Below are 20,353 nucleotides of genomic sequence, written 5' to 3' on the forward strand. Positions count from 1 at the left end.
AGTTTAACAGGAGAAAACTGTTAACATCAAGTGTGCAATACCATGTACCAGTTCCTAGGGCAGCTGCTTCTCCACATATGATCTCAGAAAATCCATATAGCTCTGGCAAACTAGGTATTAAAATAGAGAAACTGAAGTTCACAGAAGTTAAGTACTGACCCAAAGTCACACAGCAAAACCTAGACTTGAAATTTCACCAGTCTGGTCCCAAAGCCTCTATTATTTTCACTGCATTATTTTGCCCCTACCCCACTTCCAGAACAGTAGTGACTTGGACAATGCCAGGATTGTTAACTGAGGACTGTGAATGATTGACCATATGAACCATATGACCATATGACCAATATGACCATATTGACCAATGAACCAAGTTGACCATATGACCAATGATGGACCATTGGTCCATCTGAAGAGTGATGGTGACAACCAACGTTCTCTAATTGTCTCTAGTACGATTCAGCAGTTTGGGAGCAGGGTTAGTAAATCACAAAGGTGAAGACAAAAAGACCAAAGTAGTTTGTTGTTTCATTAATATCAGTGCAGTGAGGTCGCCACTGTGTCAAGAAGGGAGTAAAATCTGGAGGGATTCAAGGACTGAGAAAATAGGAACGTGTCTACTGACAACTGATGATGAAGAACAAGTTGAGATCAAGTGTGGAAAAGCTGTGGAAGGCACAGATTCACGGAGAAGATGCCTGAGTAGAGACAATTATTACATCATCATTAAACTCTTACACGGCACTTCACAGTTTACAAAATGCCTTAATATAGTTGGTCATTCAGGAAAGCAGCATAGCATAATGGACAACACTTAGCCTTGGACCATGTGGCCCAAATTTGGCACTTACTGGGCAACAAGAAGAAGCCATTTAATTTCTTTTCAATTTCCACATTGTTATATGAGAGCAGTAATTCCTCCCTCATGGGAAGTTATAAGCATTAAAGCAAATGAACAAAAACATCTGGCACATGGTATGTACTCAATATGCGGTACTTGTATTTATTAAGATTCTTTGGGGGAAATTTTGATTCATCAAATAAGACTGAGGTAGACAATATTACTTCATTGATAAGTAATTTTAGGTCTAAAAGATGCCCTCTTATCTCATTTTACAAAAGGGAAAATGGGGGATTAGAGAAGAAAACAAACTTGACTGAGCAGACTGAAATAGGATGAGACTAGAGCTTGTTAATATTGCTTAAAATTTCATTCTAAAAATAAAACTGAATCTACATACTTATCAATCAAGCTAGACTGACTACCAAAGTCTGACAAATGTTTCAGATATGAGGATATGGATAGACATATAAGACCTTATTTAGCATTCTAATCTTAAAAGAAGATGGAAGGCTTTTGTTAGAGAAAAAGAGGAAAGGTGGACACAGAAGCTTATTTACCCAAATGCTAAGCAGAAAAGTTATTTAGGCAGAGAGAGAGAAAAATTGGGGCATCTAAGCTTTCCAGTGACACTGAAGATATACGTAGTGTAGGAAATACTGAAGAAGACAGTAAGATCAGTAAAAAGGCGGCACAGTGGCCAAGTGATACTTTACCCAATATCAGGATAATAAAAGGGCTCCATTCTGTTTTAGTCTCTTATATTACTTTTTTCTTCATTTTCTTGTAGGAAGATGATGGTAATAAGCAACACATCAAGAATCCTGAATTCCTATCAAATTTCTTCTCTTCTCTTTCTTACCTTTTTCTGTCCAGATGTTTCATCTATGCAAATGCTGAAAAGAAAGTTTTCTGGAAAATACATCTACAACGATGTAGACTTTTAAAAGTTAACACAATAAATGAGTAAAGTTGAGTTTACTTACTTTTTAAAATATGTTTTAATCTCCCTTTGGAAAGTAAAACCTGACAAAATTCAATTTGCCAGACTGGAATAAGCAAGTCATTTTAATTGTCAATATTTTAATTAGGCTACCAAATTTAACTCTATGTACATGTGCTCTCTTTCATATCCATGAATTAGCAGTATAGCGTGTGATTGAATTTATAACTAATTTAAATGGACTCCACTAATAAAATCTAAGTTAGTTGTAGGAAGGCAACATATTACTTAATCACCTAATGTTGTTCAAATGTCTTAGTGAAAATATTCTTGAAAACAAGAAAGTCCCAAGCTAGCATGCTTTGTCCTTAGAGACATTGTTCCGATGAATGCCAAATGTATCTTTAGAGTTAGAGAACTGAACATCTTCAGGCATATTTTTTCAAAATTTCTTCAGATACTTTCATGAGAGCATTTCAAAAGTGAATCCATTTGACATCATTTGCAACCTAAAGCAGGCTAATGCAGCTATTACAAAACATCCACCATTACTCGATAGCCATCGGATAAGGAAAATAAATCATCTGGTTGCCATAGAATTATAAATGTGGAAAGTGATACACCACGGTAACATTAAGATTTTGGCATGAGGTACAAAAGTCCATATGTAGAAAGTCTGTGCTTTTTCTAAGTAATGGACTTACATTATGGACACGATCCACTCTTATATAGAGAATTATGCCATAATTATATCTCAAAGCTCAAAGATAGAAAAGTTAATAAAAATAGCTAATTTTTATTGAGGTACCACTTCACTATTGGGCTATATATGATTTTTACTATACTTTTATATTTAGAAAATTTTATGTTCAATTATATATATATATACATATATATAATCTATACACACATATATATACACACATATATATATAAATGAAAACTCCAGTACTCCAAAATACAAAGCTTTTATTATTAATCTCTAAACTCTTCCTTCCTGATGAGAACTATGTAACACATCTTTTTTCCTGGATTTACCTTGATTACCAAGAATGTCAATATCATAATCAGGAAATATTGGTTTTATTCTCTTCACCTGTTCCTCTTTTCCTACTACCACTTCTAATATTTAATCCAACTGTTCTCTTCCACCATTTTCCCCCAATTGTATTTTTGACCCTTGTTTTAAATTTTCTATCAGCTTCAAAAGGAAAAGGGTCATAATAAGAACTATTTTTAACTCTTTTCTCTATGTCTAACACTGAACTGGACATTTTACATTTGCTCTGTCATCAAGTCACCCAGCAAACCTATTTGGCAAATGTCAAGCAGCTCTTAAATGGCAAACTGAAGGCTTCAACTAAAGAGTCACTCAAAAATCCTAAGCCTCAATAAATATGTGAAAGTGCTCAACTTTCTAAGTCATCAAGAAAACGAAAATTAAAACCATAATGTGATTCCACTACACATTCAACAAAATGGTTAGAAAAAAACAGACAACACTAAGTATTGCCTGTGGAGTGTGGAGTAACTGGCACATGCATATATGGCCAGAGGGCACAGAATCGGTACAATGACTGTAAAACTGTTTGGCAGGATTTACTAAAGCTGGACATACACATCCTCTATGACCCAGTAATTCCACTCCCAGAACATACTGAGCAAAGACACAGGCATGTTTACCAAAAGACAGGCACAAGAATGTTCATGGCAGCATGATAACAGCACTGCAACTGTGAACAAACCAAAGGCTCAGCCAGAGGAGAATGGGGTCAATAAATGGAGGTGTATCCGTACAGAGAAACACTACACAGCAATGGGAACACATGAACCGTGACTATATACAACACAGATTAACGTTACCATATTACTAAGCAAAAGAAGCTAGTCACACAAAAAATGATGTGCTATGGTTCCACTTACATGAAATTCTAAAAGAGGCAAAACTGATCTATGGTGTAGAAGTCAGAACAGTGGTTAGTTTGGCTTGGGCAGTGGGGGAGGTGGTGGATGCTGACTGGAAAGGATCACAGCAGAGATTCTGGGGGGCTACTGGTGATGTTTTCTTTCTTGATCTGGGTGCTGGTTACACAGAGGCGTTCAGTTTGTGAAACAGAACATGGGTACATTTTTTTGCAGCTGTGCACTTTTCTTTATAAGTGAACAAAAAAGTATACTTAAAGAATGTCTCTGCTTTCTATGTTATGCTTCTTAATTTATATTATAAAGGCCAGAGAAGTAAAAACAAATATTTATCACGTTATCACCAAACCTTTTCAAGAGTTGGCAGAGTCCATAAAATAAAACAGTATGTGTATAGAGGGGATTTGTTTATTATGGAATTTATAAGGTAGAGTCTATCTTATAAACACTTTCACCAGTTGAACCAAATAAAATTATTTTAAAAAGCAAAAAATATTTATAAAGTTATCAAAAAGCAAAGATTCACCGAATTTAACGGAAACTTTCAGATCTCAAAATAAAGTCCAGAAATTTCTTAATCAGGGCTGTTAGAACGTTAGAGGTTCACATCAAAGTACGAATGTAACAAAATCCTTTCATTTATTCATTAATTTGCTCACTCATTCATTCATCCCATGTTATTGATTATTAGATTCTCAGCACTAAAGTGTTTTGCGGAAGTCCACAATCCTTCTAGTGCTTGGGTAACAAATGCAAATGCCCATCAGGGCCAGGTGGAGATGGCGAGCTAGCAGAGGCCTGGTGTAAGCGTGCATTGTGTGAGTGGCAGGGACTGTGCAATATTGTTAAGCACATGCCCCTACGTGTGCAATGGGGCAGCAACTACTAAGGACCCACTGATTCTTTTCATGTCAATTCAACAGAAATCACAATTTACTATGTGAAACCAACCGGTTTTCAAATGTAGGCTCTTTAAAAGAAAACAAACAAGAAACGCTGTGATAAACAAAGCACATCTGTGAGCTGAATCAGACATATGGCTGCCAGTTTATAACGTCTGATCAAATTAAAGAGACGTGAATGCTTACTGGGCTACAGCCACGAGAAGCTCGTTTGTCCGTTAGGTGCCCAACCACTTAAGTACCACATTCATTCTCTGTTTTGCTGTAGCCTGAGAATTAATGGTTTAAAAATAAATCACTTAATTACCTTATGGTTCATTCTTGCTTTGAAATACTACGCACCATTTAAATGAATGAGATAGAATTATGATGTCCAAATATATAAATAGTAATGTCTATGAAATATTTTTGAGTAAAAATTAACAAAATCAGAACTTCACGTAGAGTGCGTGTTTTGCTCTTACACGTATACACACACGTGTTTGGAAGAATAAATATCAAACTATTAACGTAGGGGCGCCACAGAAGAGGTGGGCAAAAGTTGGCACTGGAGCAATTTCACTTTTTATTTTATTGACCTTTTCCATGTCTCCTATGTATTAAGTGGGAAAAAATAGCCTTCATGGCAGAGCTCACTGCTCCCTGAGGATCTGGCCTGCTACTTCTTTAATTAGGTAGAGTTCTGGACCAGCATAAGCCTCTCCTGATCCCTTATCTCCAGGGCCCAACAGGAAAGTGGCTCAGCAATACAGCATCACTTGCTTTTCTCTGCACCTTCCCTTTGGTCCCAGGCACGTGGTGCCGGAGAGTGGGGTTTCTTACTAACTGCCTCACATGCAGAGCACACACAAGAGTGTCAAGCAGTCTGCCTTTCCAAAAGCTTTCATATAATCATTCTCAAACAAAAACTAGCCGAAGGAATCCTGTTTTCCTTCCCACCAGAAGATCATGTAACCAGCTTTCAGTATTAAGATTGACAGGAGAGAGAGACCTTGAAGGAACAATCCCTCTATCAAAGACATTTTAAAATAACCTTAGGGATATTCAAGATCACAAAAATAATAGACTGCAAGCTCCTGGAGAAAGTGTCATGCTCACCTTTTTATGTCCCAGAGGTTGAAATATTACGTTTTCTATCACCTGCAGTGAAAAATATCTTTTGATTTGCAGTAAAGAAAGCAGAAAAACAATGAAGAAAATGGTTGAACACCTGATGGACAAGATAGATATAATTTCTTTTAAAGTATCGGTTACTATTTAAGTCTTCTAATGCTAGTTTCTAAATAATAAATCTTGATACAATGTGATAAGAAATTTAACCTTCTTTACCTACTCAAAAAATTTTGTCTTTTTTTAAGATACAAAATAAAGAAAAAATACTTTTCCTTGTGATAGTAACTCTTAGGATGTCTTCTTTTTAACAGAACTATTGCCTGTTTGATAGCTATGATGATAGTATAATTTCGTTTTTCACATTTAACTTTTAATATCTATTCCAATGGATAAAATATTTCCATTCTTCCTACTTCAGAAAAAAAGTATTGGGGTTTCCCGGGTGGTGCAGTGGTTAAGAATCCGCCTGCCAATGCAGGGGACACACATTCGATCCCTGGTCCAGGAAGATCCCACATGCCACGAAGCAAATAAGCCCGTGCGCCACAACTACTGAGCCTGCGCTCTAGAGCCCGCGAGCCACAACTACTGAGCCTGCGTGTCACAGCTACTGAAGCCCACGAGCCTAGAGCCCGTGCTCTGCTACAACAGAAGCCACCACAATGAGAAGCTCCGCACAGTAACGAAGAGCAGCCCCTGCTAGCCGCAACTAGAGAAAGCCGGCGCGTAGCAACCGAGACCCAATGCGGCCAAAAATAAATAAATTTAATTTAATTAAACAAAAAAGTATTATTGCTAGGTAATCGCTATTTTCTTTGCTTATAATTTCCATTACACCTCCAGTCAAAAATAACTGTACAACAGATGGTCTCCAGAATGAAAACCTTATAGACTGAGGTCAGAATAAAACATAAACCTGACTTCATAGGGTCATACATATAACCTTTTAATCACTTATTTGAAATGAATATAAAATAAATTGCTATAATTTTTAAATCAATAAAACAATTCCATATATTATTTTCATATAAGTAGATCAGGAAATTACAGACCAGAGTTGCCCTTCAAAACATTTGACCAACAAGGCTTATACAAATATCTTGATACAAATTATAATATAGACATTTCTGTTAACTAATAGCTAATTTAATATATAAAAATTATCTGAAAAAATAAATGTTGCTAAATACTCAATGTAAAGTTTCATGTATTTATTCTATTCAAATGGCTAATGCTCACCCTAGATTTTTACAAAATAATTTAAAATTTATTATCTTTAACATTTTTTATCTACTTTTAAGATAACTGCAGGTAACCAATAGAAATAAATAGGGACCTAACAGAAACTCTTTAAGAGAACAAATTTGAAAATCCTTGAAATTTTGTGTGTTTAAAAGCTAGGTGTGACAAGAGTTGATATTAAACAAAATAATTTGTGATATCAAAATATGCATATTTCTTTGTGAAAAACACAAAGAATATTAAATGCATGGCTATACTTATCTCAGTTGTGTAAAACAAACTACAAAGAACAGTCATATAACTCTAAGAGAGTAACTTTTTAAACCTCTGGGAATTGTTATTAGTTTTGCTGGCTCTCCCAATGGGATTTTCACTCTGTACTATAAGCAGAAAATAAAAATTTAAAAATCTGCTAAGAAACAAATATTAAGAACCTGTGAGGAAAATATATCTGATAAAAATCCATGTACTCATAACATGTATGTTTCAATCTATTTTGGACACTTAAGTATTGTTGCCTGAAAAGATATTTTCAATATTTATTTATTTATTTATTTATTTATTTGCGGTATGTGGGCCTCTCACTGTTGTGGCCTCTCGTTGCGGAGCACAGGCTCCGGACACGCAGGCTCAGCGGCCATGGCTCACGGGCCCAGCCGCTCCGCGGCATGTGGGATCCTCCTGGACTGGGGCATGAACCCGTGTCCCCTGCATCGGCAGGCGGACTCTCAACCACTGCACCACCAGGGAAGCCCAAGTTATTTTCAATATTTATTGAAAATAAAGGATTTAAGCTCTAAAGGACCCAAGAGATAATGTACAAAACACATGACTCTAAAAGGCAAGAATCTGTTATGTCTGGATAGTAATCTCTTACTGGCACATCAGAAAATATTTAACTAGGGAATACAAACAACTAGAAAAATACATAATTTCCAGTCTACGAAGTACAAACGTGAACCTGGTAAAAAACATTATTTGGGTACAGTTCCTAACGTATTTTCAAAGAGACTTATACTGTATTGAGTTAATGTATAACCCTTTTGATTTTGAAGCTGACAGTATCCCAACTTAAGTAGCTGAGCTGCTACTTCCTGCAGTAGATGAAACGTGTCAAAATCATATACTGAAAATCAAAAAGCGTGTTATTGATTATCTTTGGTGCCAGACACATTTGCATGACTAATACAGTCTGCGTACTTAACAACTGATATACATAGTCTTTAAATTAAAATACACTGAGAAAATTTACCCTACACTAATGAAATACCACAGCAACCTACATTCAAATGCTATGCTCTCAAAGCCAATCAAATTTCCCCATTTTTGAGCAGGCAAAATTTGGAGGCGGCCCACAAATTCACCCCTCAGTCTTTACAGTTCTTACAAGGAGGAATGTTAGGGTTTTTTTGTTGTTTTTTTTTTTAAGAGGAGAGCCGTGGACAAAGTTTAGAAAAGAATGACTTTTATTTTTCACCCTTCGCTCTGTGCCTTTGCCTCCCCCAGAACCATCCTCTTAAAACACCTGTATTTATTAATACAATCTTCCTTCCATATAAAGATATGTAAATGAGAGTATGGTAGGCAGAATACTAATGGCACCCAATATTCCCACCCCCTCTTACAGAGGTTTAGTATAATCTCCACCTCTTGGGTTTGGACAAGACCTATAAATACGGTAGAAACCCCCCTCTAGATTATAGTACTTTATATGGTGATGGTATAGTAATTCTCATAGTTAGGTTATACTATATGACTCCTTAGGAAATTGGACAGAAAGATTCTCCTGTTGGTTTCAAAGAAGTATGTTGTCATGTTGTGATAGGGCCACGTGGCAAAGAACTGCTGGGGGCCTTTAGTAGCAGAGAGCAGCCCCTGGGTGACAGCCATCAAGAAAATGGGGACGTGAGTCCTACAACTGCAAAGAACTGAATTGTGTCAACAACTACAAGAACCTGGAGTACGACCCTGAGCTCCAGCAGCACGGCAGCCCAGGCAACACGCTGATTTCAGCCTTCAGAGACATGGAACAGTGGAGCCAGCTAAGCAGTGCCTGGTCTCCTCCCGCCCCACAGTAACTGTGGGATAATAAATGTGTGCTGTTTTAAGCTGCCAAATTTGTGGGAGTTTGTTTTGCAACACAGAAAACTTATACAAATAGTAGCATGCTAATAGCATTGAGCTAAAGCCATTGTGCTATTAGAGAAACTTAGGTTGTTAAGTGATGAAAGCAATTTTTATTTTGCAGCAGTTCAAGGCCTTTGCCAATTCTCTAGAAACATGTTTTATACCTGAACCTCTGGGATTTTTTTTTTTTTTGCGGTACGCGGGTCTCTCACTGTTGTGGCCTCTCCCATTGAGGAGCACAGGCTCTGGACATGCAGGCTCAGCGGCCATGGCTCACGGGGTCCAGCCGCTCTGCAGCACGTGGGATCTTCCCAGACCAGGGCACGAACCCACGTCCCCTGCATCGGCAGGCGGACTCTCAACCACTGCGCCACCAGAGAAGCCCCGGAATTTTTTGTCTGAACCTCTATATTCAACACATAATTTAGATTTTCTATGAAAGTTGAGTAAAATTAGAAGTAGACATAAACTTGTAGTATTTTACATAGTACTTTATATTTGTATAGCATTTTATTATTTAAAAAGTACTCTTGGGACTTCCCTGCTAGCATTTCATTATTTAAAAAGTACTCTTGGGACCTCCCTGGTGGCGCAGGGGTTAAAAATCTGCCTGCCAATGCAGGGGACACGGGTTCGTGGCCTGGTCTGGGAAGATTCCACATGCAGCGGAGCAGCTAAGCCCATGTGCCACAACTACTGAAGCCCGTGTGCCTAGAGCCCATGCTCCACAACAAGTGAAGCCACTGCAATGAGAAGCCTGCGCACCACAACGAAGAGTAGCCCCCACTCACTGCAACTAGAGAAAGCCCACGTGCAGCAAGAGAGATCCAATGCAGCCAAAAATTTAAAAATTAAAAAATAAATACATAAATGGTACTCTTAGTGTAACAGAGAAGAACAAACCTGACTCCATGCTGGATCTATTCCTTTAGTTCTAACCTTTGTGCTCCGTTGCCTGTGCTTAGTCATGCTGGCTCTGCACCTTCTGTAAAGGAATGTTGCCTACAGTCTGACATATATATCATAGCCCATTCTCCAGGCTCTGACCTTTAAAGGCATAACTCCTTTTCATTCATACAGAGGTAAAAAGTTGCAGAACAGAGAATAACAATTGTCTTATTGTAGGTTTATAGGAACATCAGTGACCTGACCTACACAGACAGCTGCAAGAACAAAGGATTCCGGCACTAAGAAGTTTGCAACAACCTGCCATATCCTCTCCCCTTTTAGGATAAAAGAAGCCTGAATTCTCACTCGGGTAAGATGGCTTTTTGTAATACCAGTCCACCACCTTCTCAGTCTGCTGGCTTTCTGAATAAAGTCACTATTCCTTTTGCCCCAACAACCTGTCTCTAGATTTACTGGCCTGTCGTGCAGAAAGCAGTACAAGATTGGACTCGGTAATATGAGATTTCTGAGAGGATAGCAGCAGAGGCATACATTCTATTTTCCATAAGTTCTCTCAGAAAAACAGATGGATCAGCTAGAAATGCCAAACGACAAGCTCACAGACAATACAACACCTGCAGCAAGGTGGCTATTAAGACATCTCCATGAGCCCCTAAGTACCAGCAGGTGTGGATGAACTACTGCAAGCTATAAAACACACAGGGTATTAACATCTTGCCAGAGGAAGCAGACAGAAGCAACCAGGTTTTGTCGAATGTGAGAAGAAAATAACTCTCATATTTCCAATAAGCACTCACTAGTAGTGTAGCATCGCTTTAGAATGTCAGGTGAACCTGGGAGGAATTCTTGCTGATTCAATCTGTGGGTGATTTCAAGGGGCCTGAGGAAAGAATGGAGTCTTATGAATTCTCAAAATTAACCAGCCCATTTCCCTTCCAAGAAGAAACTGCTGGAAGTGGAATACAATTGGTCCAAGAGGAGGGATAAAGAAGGTCAAGGGAAAGCAACAGCCAGACAAAAGAGAAAAAGATCATGGCCAGAAGAGTATCTATATCTATATCCATATCTATTTATCTGTATCTATATCCATATCTCCATAGTTTTGAAAACTTGACAAAACAAAACAGAATGGTGAGTTCTAAAATGTAAAGCTAGACATACATCTACTCTGATCCACACTTTCCTTTTAAAAGTTCAGGAACTAATTTTTTATAAAAATGAGCAATAGAAGAAGACGCCACCTGAATCTACTACAATGTTACCATAGGATAAAAGAATAATAAACAGAATAACATTACCACAGACAATGAAAGTTTGTCAAACAGACACGCCACAAAGTGGATGAGAATCAAACATAACTTAGTATTTCAAAAGAAGTTAAGAAAAGATAGAAGAAATAAAATACATAAATCAAAATTAGGAAAACTAAAAAATGAAGTGATAGAATTCAGGAAGGACTTTGAAATAAAAAGAAAAAATAATTTTGAAAATGGAGACTAAACTAGAAGGGGCATAAGAGAAAAAGATAACACAAAACCAAGAGTTTACAACCTATGAGGGAAAAAAAGCAAAAAATAAAAGAAATGATTCAATCTGGGTGTCTGTTACACAGGGGTATTCAATTTGTGGACGTGATCTAGCAATACATTCACACGCTGTGTACATCTTGTATTTATATTATACTTCAGGAAAAAATTAAAAATAATGAAATGAAGAAAGAGACAAAAGTGATTCAAGAGAAAGTTGGCTTTAATCCTTTACGCCAGAAAACCATGATTTGCAACCACATTTTACTGAAACTCCTCTCATAAATTCCTCCAAAGACTTTGTAAGTCCAATGACATTGACTCTTTGAGACTTCTAACACTGTTGATCACTTCCTCATTTCTGTGCTATCCCCCTCTCCTATTTTCCTCCTAACCTTTCTAGTCACTTCTTGTTAGTCTCCTTTGTGGGTTTTTCTTCCTCCACTAGTCTTTCAAATATTGGTGTTTCTGGACTCTATATTCAACTATTCTCCCTTTTTTACTCAAATTCTCTTCCTAAGCAATGATATCATACCTAAAGGGCTCAGCTTTCACACATATACATGCTGTTAATTCTCAAATCTGCATTTCTAGTTCTGGTTTCTCTCTTGAAAAATAGCCCTTTACATCCAACTGTTAATGAGATCTCTCCACTGACTATAAGACAGTCCCCCGCCTTGTCAAACTTGCTTCCCACCCAGCGCTCCTTAACTCCAAGAAGGAAAGTGATCATATCTTCTTGTTCAATAAATAAAGATTCCCCATCTACTATCCTAAGAAAAACCTTTCAACACTCCTACACTTTTTATATCCTTCTCCATATTTCTTTTCCTTAACAATTCTATTTCTGGATTGAATAGGCAATATTACTGCCTTTATCACAATTCAGTCACTTCATCTTCTACATTCTAATTTCTCATCCCTTTACCAAAACTGTCCTCTCTGTAGCACTGATAATGTTGTCTATTATTAATTTTTTTCCTTTCACTCTTACAAGTGTGATTCTAATTTGCACTGACATGATTTGCCTTATACTACTATGTCTGCTCAGTCTGTTTACATTGATATTCCCTAAACATTCTACTGTCACCTAAATAATGGCATTTTCCAAGTTACTTTGATAAAGTGAACGGCAGAGGAGGAAAGCAAGAGAAAAAATTAAGATAGAGAATGAGGGATAGAGAGAAAAACAGAAAGAAGAGACTCCTTCAGGGACCATTAACTCCCTAGGGTTCAATAATTCAACGTATTCTGATAACACCCTATCCTAGCTGCAGGATCAATATTTCAAATAACTGTACATGGAAATAAAACAGTTATAACTGAGAAACACTGAGCATTTTTTATGTTCTCACAGAAACATACTCTTATCTTCTTAGCTTCCTCTTGCTCTTAGACTGTTTTTCTTCCCAGTCATCAAGAAATAAAATTGGAATTGTTTTTGATTCCTTTTCGTCAGCAACATCCAATAAAATGTTAAGTTATATAAACTCCTGCTGAGTGGCTTCTCACATCAGCTCCACACTTCCTTTCCTTTGCTATTGTGACAACACTCAAATATCCTCATGATCTCTCACGAAGACTCTTACAATAGTTCCCTTTAATTTCTCTCTGCCTTTCATCCCTCTCTGCTTGAATCAATGCTAAATATTACTAATGACATGTCAATCAAACACTCTGCTCAACCTCCTTCCTAGTCTCCATGCTATTTTCAGAAATACCTACAGAATGCCACTGTCTAGCATCAACATCCTCCACCAATTTGCCCCAGCTTTATCTTCTGCTGTTTCCCAAGCAACTAATGTCTGTGAACCTATCCTATATGTGCCTATCTCTGTGTTTTTTAAACATTTTCCTTGCCTATAACAATTTGTAATTTTTCATTCCCTCATATGAAATTTTATCAAGCCTCCAAATGGAGTTTTGGGAATAAATCTCTCACTGCCCTTATTATCATCTGACCACATATTCCTTTTATGACACACACAGAATTTTTTTCAAAATATGTTTTTAATCAGACCTAATATTAAGATAATTACATGAGAAAAATATTCAACATTATGTATATGAGGTGAACTACATGGAGTTCCACGTCTACTAATGACAAGGAGGCTTGTACTGAACTAACTCCCACAGATAATGATGATTAACTAAGTAAAAAAGTACAAAAAAAATTATTTGAAGGCAGTGGATTCAGTAAGAGCAGACAAAGACTGGAGAGTTTTTCACTCAAGGAATGTCCTAATTCATGTGGGGAGGAATGGCTAGAACTCAAGCAGAAAGCTAGAGACCTTCTAGCTTGGAAAGGCATAGGACAGAAAGGTAAGGTACCAAATCAACTTAAAAGTGAGAAGGCATATCCAGAAACTGAAGGAGGCGCCCTGAGATCTGTGTATATACTCTTTCCCAAGTCCTTAGCTGACACCTGAACTGCGTGTGCAAGCAGACCCTGAAAAACAGTGGCTGGAAAGTTACAAGAGATGCGTGGATGCTGCCATTGCAAGGTAGTTTTGAGTGTGAGTCCAGCCAAGTAAACTGTCTGCTAGAATAAAAACAGACTCTCTTCAAAGGTAACAGAGTTCAGAATCAAGAATTAAAGTATATAATCTATAGTGTTCAGTACAAAATAAAAATTACTAGACATGCAAAGAAACAAGGAAATATGATTCATCATCAAGAGAAAAAACAGTCAATGCAAACCTAAAGTAACCCAGATGTTAAAATTAGCACACAGGGATTTTTTTTTAGAGAGAGAAATTTAATTTCTTGTAATTTATTTATTCTCCATTCACAGCTACCTCATACTTCACTTTTTTTTTTTACATCTTTATTGGAGTATAATTGCTTTACAATGGTGTGTTAGTTTCTGCTTTATAACAAAGTGAATCAGTTGTACATATATATATGTTTCCATATCTCTTCCCTCTTGCGTCTCCCTCCCTCCCACCCTCCCTATCCCACCCCTCTAGGTGGTCACAAAGCACCCAGCTGATCCCCCTGTGCTATGCGGCTGCTTCCCACTAGCTATCTGTTTTACGTTTGGTAGTGTATATATGTCCATGCCACTCTCTCGCTTTGTCACAGCTTACCCTTCCCCCTCCCCATGTCCTCAAGTCCATTCTCTAGTAGGTCTGTGCCTTTACTCCTGTCTTACCCCTAGGTTCTTCATGACATTTTTTTTTCTTAAATTCCATATATATGTGTTAGCGCACGGCATTTGACTTTCTCTTTCTGACTTACTTTACTCTGTATGACAGACTCTAGGTCCATCCACCTCATTACAAATAGCTCAATTTCGTTTCTTTTTATGGCTGAGTAATATTCCATTGTATATATGTGCCACGTCTTCTTTATCCATTTATCCGATGATGGACACTTAGGTTGTTTACATCTGTGGGCTATTGTAAATAGAGCTGCAATGAACATTTTGGTACATGACTCTTTTTGAATTATGGTTTTCTCAGGGTATATGCCCAGTAGTGGGATTGCTGGGTCATATGGTAGTTCTATTTGTAGTTTTCTAAGGAACCTCCATACTGTTCTCCGTAGTGGCTGTACCAATTCACATTCCCACCAGCAGTGCAAGAGTGTTCCCTTTTCTCCACACCCTCTCCAGCATTTATTGTTTCTAGATTTTTTGATGATGGCCATTCTGACTGGTGTGAGATGATATCTCATTGTAGTTTTGATTTGCATTTCTCTAATGATTAGTGATGTTGAGCATTCTTTCATGTGTTTGTTGGCAATCTGTATATCTTCTTTGGAGAAATGTCTATTTAGGTCTTCTGCCCATTTTTGGATTCGGTAGTTTGTTTTTTTGTTATTGAGCTGCATGAGCTGCTTGTAAATTTTGGAGATTAATCCTTTGTCAGTTGCTTCATTTTCAAATATTTTCTCCCATTCTGAGGCTTGTATTTTGGTCTTATTTATGGTTTCCTTTGCTGTGCAAAAGCTTTGAAGTTTCATTAGGTCCCATTTGTTTATTTTTGTTTTTATTTCCATTTCTCTAGGAGGTGGGTCAAAAAGGATCTTGCTGTGATTTATGTCATAGAGTGTTCTGCCTATGTTTTCCTTTAAGAGTTTGATGGTGTCTGGCCTTACATTTAGGTCTTTAATCCATTTTGAGCTTATTTTTGTGTCTGGTGTTAGGGAGTGATCTAATCTCATACTTGTACATGTACCTGTCCAGTTTTCCCAGCACCACTTATTGAAGAGGCTGTCCTTTCTCCACTGTATATTCCTGCCTCCTTTATCAAAGATAAGGTGACCATATGTGTGTGGGTTTATCTCTGGGCTTTCTATCCTGTTCCATTGATCTATATTTCTGGTTTTGTGCCAGTACCATACTGTCTTCATTACTGTACCTTTGTAGTATAGTCTGAAGTCAGGGAGCCTGATTCCTCCAGCTCCATTTTTCGTTCTCAAAATTGCTTTGGCTATTCGGGGTCTTTTGTGTTTCCATACAAATTGTGAAATTTTCTGTTCTACTTCTGTGAAAAATGCCAGCGGTAGTTTGATAGGGATTGCACTGAATCTGTAGATTGCTTTGGGTAGTAGAGTCATTTTCACAATGTTGATTCTTCCAATCCAAGAACATGGTATATCTCTCCATCTATTTGTATCATCTTTAATTTCTTTCATCAGTGTCTTACAGTTTTCTGCATACAGGTCTTTTGTCTCCTTAGGTAGGTTTATTCCTAGATATTTTATTCTTTTTGTTGCAGTGGTAAATGGAAGTGTTTTCTTGATTTCACTTTCAGATTTTTCATCATTAGTGTATAGGAATGCCAGAGATTTCTGTGCATTAATTTTGTATCCTGCTACTTTACCAGATTCATTGATTAGCTCTAGTAGTTTTCTGGTAGCATCTTTAGGGTTCTCTATGTATAGTATCATGTCATCTGCAAACAGTGACAACTTTACTTCTTCTTTTCCGATTTGGGTTCCTTTTATTTCCTTTTCTTCTCTGACTGCTGTGGCTAAAACTTCCAAAACTATGTTGCATAAGAGTGGTGAGAGTGGGCAACCTTGTCTTGTTCCTGATCTTAGTGGAAATGCTTTCAGTTTTTCACCATTGAGGACGATGTTGGCTGTGGGTTTGTCACATATGGCCTTTATTATGTTGAGGAAAGTTCCCTCTATGCCTACTTTCTGCAGGGTTTTTATCATAAATGGGGCACACAGGGATTTTAAAACTGCTATTAAAATATGTTCAAAAGTTTAAAGGAAAATAGAGTCGTAATAAATAAAAATATGGGGGAGCACTCAGGATAGAAATGGCAAATATACAAAATGAAAATTCTAGAATTGCAAAGAACAATATTTACATGGACCATTAATGGAGTGGGCTTAACAGCATATGGGAGATGTCAGAAGAAAGGGAAAATAAATCAAAGGTATTTATCCAACTTGAAAAACAGAGGGAAAAAAGACTGAATAAGAATGAACAGAATCACGGTGATCTGTGGGACACTGCCCAAAAGTCAGTCTGTCTGTCTGTCTATGTATCTGTTTATGAGTCCCTGAAGGAGAGGAGAGAGAGAATGAGGCAGAGATATTATTTGGAAAAAACAATGGCCAAAAATTTGGTGTAAAACATATACTCTGTATCCAAAAATCTTAGTATCCCAAGAAATATAAATATCAATCTCTCCAACACTGTCACCACACACACATAGGCACAGTACAGAGAAACTACTGAAAACCAAAGATAAAGAGAAAATCTTGAAAGATAAAGCAGTTACAAACAGGATAATACCAGCATGAATGAAACCTAAATCTACATGAGAAAGAGATTAGACGACAATAAGGCATTTCTGAGACGCTTAAAGAAAAAAAAATGTTAACCCAGAATTCTATATCCAGGGAAAATATCCTTCAAAAATAAAGATGATATGAAGGCGTTTTCAGATAAATGAAAACTGAGAGGATCTGCCACCAATAAATCTGCAACACAAGTTGTATATATTCTGACTTTGTATTTATGTATACCTGTGTGTTTGTATACACATATGTACATATGCATATGTATATACATATGTATACTTTGTATATTTGTATTTATGTAAATATTCTGACTTTGCACTGGACTTACTTGCCTTCTAATGTTCTCCTATTATATTACCTGCATTGTTTCTTTAAAATACTTTAGTAAATATTTCTGTGATGTGTTTGTGTACGCTACTTAAGTTTAATCTACAACTAGGGGTGGTTAGTTAACATTTAAAATATGCTAATCAAAAATCCTGCCTATAAGGATGCTTAACAGCTGAAGTGCCTCAATCAGAGGCACTCTCCAAAGGCAGCTAGAGTGAGCACTTCAGATACTGCTAATTGTGTGTGCACATGTGTGTTAACTAGTATCAGGAATATCAGAAATAATTTTTCACTAGTGAAATGAATGTTGCTCTTCATATGTGGTAGCTGAAAATATTTTATAGTCACTGCTGCCCTTTCATAAATGGGGTCCAAGAATCAAGGGAGTAGCAGATGTAAGCTATTCTATACAGGACAGATAAACAACAAGGTCCTACTGTATAGCACGGGGAACTATATTCAATATCCTGTGATAAACCACAATGGAAAAGAATATTAAAAAAAAGAAGGTCCACATGTGTATAACTGAGTCACTTTGCTGCACAGCAGAGACTGGCACAACATTGTAAATCAACTATACTTGAATAAAAAAGAGAGAGAGAGAGAGTCTAGCTGCTTAACTATAGACCATCCAGAGCTCTGCTTTATCTGTGTCCCATCTTGTGCAGGATTCTGCCTTCTGAGGACAAGGGAAGGTAACAGACCCTGACATCAGTATATTGTTTAGTATGCTTATTCACAGTGAAACTGATGTAAGGTGCTTGAAAATGTGCCTAAATAAACCAAAGCTGAGAGTTTACTCAGTTTGTTGAAACCGCTTATATGACTAAATGTCAAGCCTGCTTGTTAGTAAATATAATGTGGTGTATGTGGCAGAATTCAGTTGGAATTTGCTTTCATGATACCATACCATCTAGTAGTGGGGTCTCAGGCGAGGACATGTATAGCTCTCACCAAGTAAAGTTTATCTTAAGTCAGTTTGCAATCTCCCCCCAGCCCAACTCTACCTCTCCCACCTCACCTGGCCAAGAAAAGGAGTCATTACAGGATCAACAAGCCTTTGCATGTCCTTTAAAAAATACTGCAGGTAGTAATTTATTTTCATATATGCTTGTATATATATGTTCATATATATACATATTCATTCTAGTTTGGCACTTACACCAATAAAATTTTATATAAGAAGACAATAGAGAACACAGTTTGATATTAAGAAATATTTTTAAGCGGACAAATTAAGTAAATGAAATTCTTCAGTGAATGAATACATAAAGAATTAATTGGTTCACAGATTTTGTAGCTGGCAAGAATTTTAAAGCCCCAGGGAGATCGATTATCTGACTCAAGCAAGCTTAATCAGAAGATCACAAATGCTTTTCTCTTTTGTAGGAAGAAATGCCACAACCTTTCTTTTAGAACAAAGTTCTTTTAAGCATTACTTTTGATAATTCATTGAGAGCAATGAATGAAATCATCATACCTCTAAATGGTATCCAACTCTGATGAAGGCACAAAGGGGGTCAAAAGCTCCAGTACCGCAGGTCAGAAGGTGCGTCCTATTATAGTGATGCAAAACCCGAACATAATTTGCACACTCACTCTAAAGCAGGAAAAAAAAAAAAAAAGAAAGTGATTACTGTAATGAATATGTTTAGTTCTTTTTTGATTATGGCTTTTCTGAGCCCTAGAAATTTCATGTATAACCCACGCTTGGTTAGAGAAGGCAAAGGGGGCAGATGAAAAGACGACAAGGACCAGTGGAAGAAGAGACGGAGGTGACCAATACAGCGATGTATGAATTACATTTAATAATGCGAGTGTATCATTTTCATGTATTCTAGTACATGAGGAATTTAGAAAAAGCACTGTTCAGAAATGTATCCAGGTATATTTACATGGCAATATGTTTCACTAAATAATTAAATTCTTCCCAAACCTGTTATTTTTTAAAATTTCATATAAACAATGAATCAGCATAAAGTCAGAAAACAAATAACTAGAAAAAGCTTCATTACCCTTAAGGGAACATATGCAGATCTTAGGGCACTACAGAGTTTTGATGTTTGGGCAAATAAGTCATATCTTCAAACTCATAAATTCATATAAAGTACTTTCATAGAGAATTTTCAAGTAAACAGATAGAAAGCTAACTGATAAAAATAACATTTTATACCTATTACTATAAGATTACAGTCCTGAGATCAGCAAACTTTTTCTATAAAGGACCAGAGAGTAAATATAATTAGTTTGATGGGCCATCTGGTCTCTGCTGCAACTATTTACTTCTGCAGCTATAGCATAAGAGCAGCCGTTGACAACAGAAAAATGAATGTATATGGAAGTGTTCCAACAAAACTTCATTTATGGCAGGTCATATTCAGCCCCAGAGCTCTAGTTTGCCCATAATGGGATTCAACTGTAATCGTATCAAGGACAGAATCTTGATTTTACACATCTTTGTATTCGTAGTTAATCAAACCCAGTACCTGATACACACTCCATGTGTAACAAACTTTTAATAGATCAGTCATTAGTTGAGTATGCTGAGTGAAAAAAAGTTTAAAATTACTTCAGACAAAACTTGACTAAATTAATTTTAGCAAATACCTTGTTGGCAAAGCAGGTACTGCTAGTTCATTTAAATTATGAGAGAAATACTAAACCCTTTTATTGCTAAATATCACTTTGACATCAGTACATGCAATAGTCAGTACATATTACGTTTTATAAGGTC

General features: G+C 36.9%; 1 protein-coding gene across 1 annotated transcript in view; it reads right to left on the bottom strand.

Annotated features, from left to right (window-relative positions):
* The window catches only part of SEMA3E (semaphorin 3E), a gene marked incomplete at its 5' end in the record, with an annotated part of 261,632 nt that overhangs the window by 72,237 nt on the left and 169,042 nt on the right, over window positions 1-20,353 (bottom strand). Inside the window, one exon of the mRNA XM_082846435.1 lies at window positions 19,100-19,219. Within this exon, the coding sequence (XP_082702561.1) occupies window positions 19,100-19,219 (120 nt within the window). The remainder of the gene's footprint in view (window positions 1-19,099; window positions 19,220-20,353) is intronic.

This window comes from Leucopleurus acutus (genome assembly GCF_964270905.1).
Source record: "Leucopleurus acutus genome assembly, chromosome: 9".
In the NCBI taxonomy this organism is placed as follows: Eukaryota; Metazoa; Chordata; class Mammalia; order Artiodactyla; family Delphinidae; genus Leucopleurus; species Leucopleurus acutus.